Here is a 4446-nt window from a genome sequence, read left to right as displayed (position 1 = left end):
ACCATGATTTGTTTCGCATTGCTATACCAAAAACAGTAATGGTAATTAAACACATATACTCTACAAAAATGTGCAAAATAGTGAAAAGGCATAAGTCTATAAGCACAACAAACTTATTGAAGCACGTGTAGCCTATATACACAAAGTGACAATATATATATTTCTAGTGGAAAGACTTTACGATGGGCGGCTGCTAAAACATATACAGTTGAAAAGTTAAAGCTGAATGAAATGCTCAAACCAGTGGAAAAAGTGCTGTTCACTATGGACACTTGCTTCACGAGGAACAGATTCACCATACTTGGGGTCACTACACATTAGATTAGTAAAACATGGACACTCCGTGAATGAGTTCTTGGTGTTATCAATAGGCGGAAGTATTATAAATTGTGCTGACGAAGGATAATCTTTTACACAAGGTAAGTAAAAATTAATAAATTATAATGTACAGATGGGTATTGAGTCAACGGGGACTTTTTTATTTACCAAAATTCATAGAACAAAACGACCGAACGAGTTCCATTTGACCTGGCAACTGTGATAGGTTCATGTTTTAAGCGCTGACGATATCACAAAGTTCCACGTATTATGAACGTCAGCCAAATCATTTTTCGTTGCTGGGGTCTCTGGTTTCATCAGTGCGCATTTGGACGTTCGGCCCCATTTACCTTATCTTTCCTCCTCTCATCTATCTATACTGATGTCTCTATCTCTCTATCCGCGAGCACAAACGTGATGAACAAAAAAACATGTTCGATTCAGGACCCGCAAGTAAAGCAGCTTTTGTCTACCGTGGTGGACACGGTTGGAGATGGTGTGGCGGTAGCGGAGAGCAGTCAACCAAGGCCTTCACGGCTACCATTGGTTGCCGGGCCACGGCCCTTCATTTTCATGCAAGTTGTACTTGTCTATATCCTCTGGATAGTTTTCTTCTTACACGGGTCTTCAATTTTCTTTTCTTTTGGTTTGGGTGATGAGAACTTGAGAAGTTATTCCAGTTACTGTTAAAAAGAAGCAGAAACTCTTTATTCCTTAAGCTGACTCACTGATAGTCGACCCCACTTGCCCGCTCATTTCTCGACAGTACGGTCGAAAGCCAGCTCTACCCACCACCGACCATATCCACTATCTAGAATCATGACCAGGTTCGATTCTCTCCGTTTCCCTCCACCGCAATCTTTCGGAGTATATAATATTTGAGGAAAATCTCCTACCTGCAAAGATGATAAAAGTGAAGATGCGCGGTGAGGTGGAGCGGACAAAGATTGGGTGGGTGATGGGTTAATGACCAAGAAAGCGTTGAGTGACGGCAACGTCGAAGGAACAGCAACATGAAGAAGAAGAATAAATCGCGTACGAAGATCCGCAAACCTGCTGAATGTGACGTAACAGCAATCCCAGCCATAGAAAAACCGAATTGGAGGATGGCAGTCAAATTTCTAAATGACGTGAAGAGTGTCTTCGCCTACGGAAGAGTGCGTTCATTTCTTAGAGTGAATCGCCCGAATAAGACTATGTTCAGTAACTCACATTCCAAGAAATTGGTCCAAGTTTCTTCCTTTTCTCATGTATAATGGGACAACCTCTCTCGCTTTCTCTCACTCCCTCTCCGAGACTCACTTTTACGCTTCCTCTCAAGCTCTCTTCATATCGCTCGCGCCTTTTACCTAATATCCGATCCTACTCTGCTTTCCTCTCTCTCGCGTTCTCGATGCCACTTTCTCTTATCCCCCACTATCTCTTTGCTCGACACAATCTTTCCCCCTGCCTTTTTTTCTGACTTAGTCTTATTCTCTCACGGTCTGATTCAGCGTGTTTCTCTCTCCAGACCCACCCATTTTCGCCGGTTGCGCTTAGTTTCTATCCATGGACTGAGAGCTGTTAGGAGTCCCTTGCAATACCTCTGTAAAAGAATGAAGTTTCAAGCTCCATCTCCAGGAAATGACACAAAGCATCGAGAAATATTCTCCCAACAAGAGAATAGCCGGGAAAAAAAACCTCCACTACGAGAATTTCCAAGTCTGGGCGACAATTGCACCAGGCAGGCCGTCTACGTAGAGTCTCCTTCCATCGCGTACTGGACAGGCCATTCACCTCTCGACAGGTGCACGAGGGGGACGACCCAGAGAGACAATGAAAGAGATGGCACGGCGGAGAGGCGACCTAAGGCGGCCCCAGGGGCGCCATCACGAGGCGAATATCCTAGTTCCCTGTCACTTATCAACAAAGGAAGCGCTTTCACAAGCTGGTTATATGTGTTCCGGTGGCGAGGGAGAGGGCGACTTAGTACCAGTCCAGCGACAATGTCAGCGCCTGCCAGCTCGGCCCTTCTCCCCTACCTCACGTCGAAGCTCCCGGGCTGCTCCAACAGCCTCGAGGTCCGGCCCGCTGCCGGGAAAGAAGGGCCGGATCGGCGGCGCCGCCGGCCAAAATGGAATCTCCTCCAGCGTTGCGCGGCGGCGGCCCTGGACGCGGCTGAGGAGGGCCTCATCCGGAAGGTCCTGGACGGGCAGCGCCCTCTCCCAGCAACGGCAGACCCCGCCGTGCAAATCGCCGGCAACTTCGGACCCGTCAGCGAGCAGCCCCCGCGCCGCTGTCTCCACGTAACGGGTCGCATCCCCGCCGAGCTGGACGGCGCCTACGTGCGCAACGGCGCGAACCCACAGTTTCCCCCGGCGGCAGGGCACCACCTCTTCGACGGCGACGGGATGATCCACGCGGTGGCGCTGCGAGGCGGCGCCGCCAGCTACGTCTGCCGGTTCACGGAGACGGCGCGGCTGGCGCAGGAGCGCGCTGCGGGCCGGCCCGTGTTCCCCAAGGCCATCGGCGAGCTGCACGGACCGGCGGGCGCGGCCCGGCTGGCCCTGTTCCTCGCGCGGGGACTGTTCGGGCTGGTGGACGGGACCCGCGGCACCGGCACGGCCAACGCGGGGCTCGTCTTCTTCAACTCGAGGCTCCTGGCCATGTCCGAGGACGACCTGCCGTACCAGGTGCGGGTCACGCCGGGAGGGGACCTGGAGACGGTGGGTCGGTACGACTTCTCGGGGCAGCTTCGGCGGCCCATGATCGCGCACCCGAAGCTGGACCCGCGGTCGGGGGAGCTCTTCGCGCTGGGCTACGACGTTCTGCGCCAGCCCCACCTGAGGTACTTCTGGTTCGCGCCGGACGGGGCCAAGTCCCCCGACGTGGCGATCCCAGTCCAGGATCCCACCTTGGTTCACGACTTCGCCATTACCGAGAGCTCGGCGGTGATCCCGGACCAGCAGATGGTGTTCAGGCTGGGGAAGCTGCTGGTTGGGGACTCGCCGGTGGAGTTCGACGCGAGCAAGGTGGCTCGGTTCGGGGTGCTGCCCCGGTACGCGCGCGGCGCGGAGGAGATGATCTGGGTGGACGTGCCGGGGTGCTTCTGCGTCCACCTCTGGAACGCCTGGGACGAGCCGGAGACGGGGGAGGTGGTCGTGCTAGGCTCCCGCATGAGCCCGCCGGACCGGCTGTTCAACCCGGCGGTGGAAGGGGAGCTGAGGATCGTCTTGACCGAGATACGACTGAACCCTCGGACCGGCGCGGCGGCTTGTCGGCCCGTGGCGGAGGGGCTGAACCTGGAGGCCGGGATGGTGGACCCGAGGAGGCTGGGGAGGAAGACGCGGTACGCGTACTTGGCCATCGCCGAGCCCTGGCCCAGGGTGTCGGGAATCGCCAAGGTCGACCTTCTCAACGGGGAGGCGACGAGGTTTATGTACGGGGAGGGGAGATTCGGAGGGGAGCCCTGCTTCGTGCCGTCCGGCGGAGAAGAGGACGACGGGCATATCATCGCCTTTATGCACGACGAGGCCACGTCCACGTCCGAGCTGCTCATCGTCAGCGCCAAGGAGATGAAACTGGAGGCGTCCGTCAAGCTTCCTTCCAGAGTCCCCTACGGCTTCCATGGCAAGTTCATCAGTTCTTCGGACCTTGAGTCCCAGGCGTAACAATTACTTACACTGTGACACGCACATATTGATGACGGGAATAACAACAGGTGCAGAAGAGTCAACGACGCTTTGTTGCTTTGTATTCCTCCACTAGTGAATAGCAGGCGCCGACCATCTAGGGTTCCTATTCCCTTTAATAATCTTCTTATCCTGGATACTTAGTCCGGGTCAGCAGTATATCTCTTCGCGGAAGACACATCCCTATCTTCTTCTAAGTTGTTGCTCCCTGCGGCTTACAGAAGGCGGGACAAAGAAATGAATTAGAAGATGAACGCCGGATGACAGCCCACGAGCGGAAAGAGATGACAAGGTACTCTACAAAGACAGTCCACGGTTCTCTTGTTGCCGGTGGCTGGATTTGATTTCGTCCCGAATTGTCCAGACTTGATGTCACTCTCCTGGGTAGTGCTACAGTGTCATGATATCGTTTTCTTAGCAATGATTCGATGGATACAGTCGCGGAAATGTCACACGA

General features: G+C 54.0%; 1 protein-coding gene across 1 annotated transcript; it reads left to right on the top strand.

Annotated features, from left to right (window-relative positions):
- The first annotated feature begins 1599 nt into the window (after window positions 1-1599).
- LOC144701025 (9-cis-epoxycarotenoid dioxygenase NCED3, chloroplastic-like) lies at window positions 1600-4111 on the top strand. The gene has a single exon (XM_078572688.1). It carries the CDS (start codon window positions 1914-1916, stop codon window positions 3966-3968), a length of 2055 nt encoding a protein of 684 aa, XP_078428814.1. The 5' UTR covers window positions 1600-1913; the 3' UTR covers window positions 3969-4111.
- The last annotated feature ends 335 nt before the right edge of the window (window positions 4112-4446 follow it).

Source organism: Wolffia australiana, chromosome 3 (assembly GCF_029677425.1).
Source record: "Wolffia australiana isolate 7733 chromosome 3, ASM2967742v1".
Taxonomy (NCBI): domain Eukaryota; kingdom Viridiplantae; phylum Streptophyta; class Magnoliopsida; order Alismatales; family Araceae; genus Wolffia; species Wolffia australiana.
This window is presented reverse-complemented; position numbering and strand designations above follow the sequence as displayed.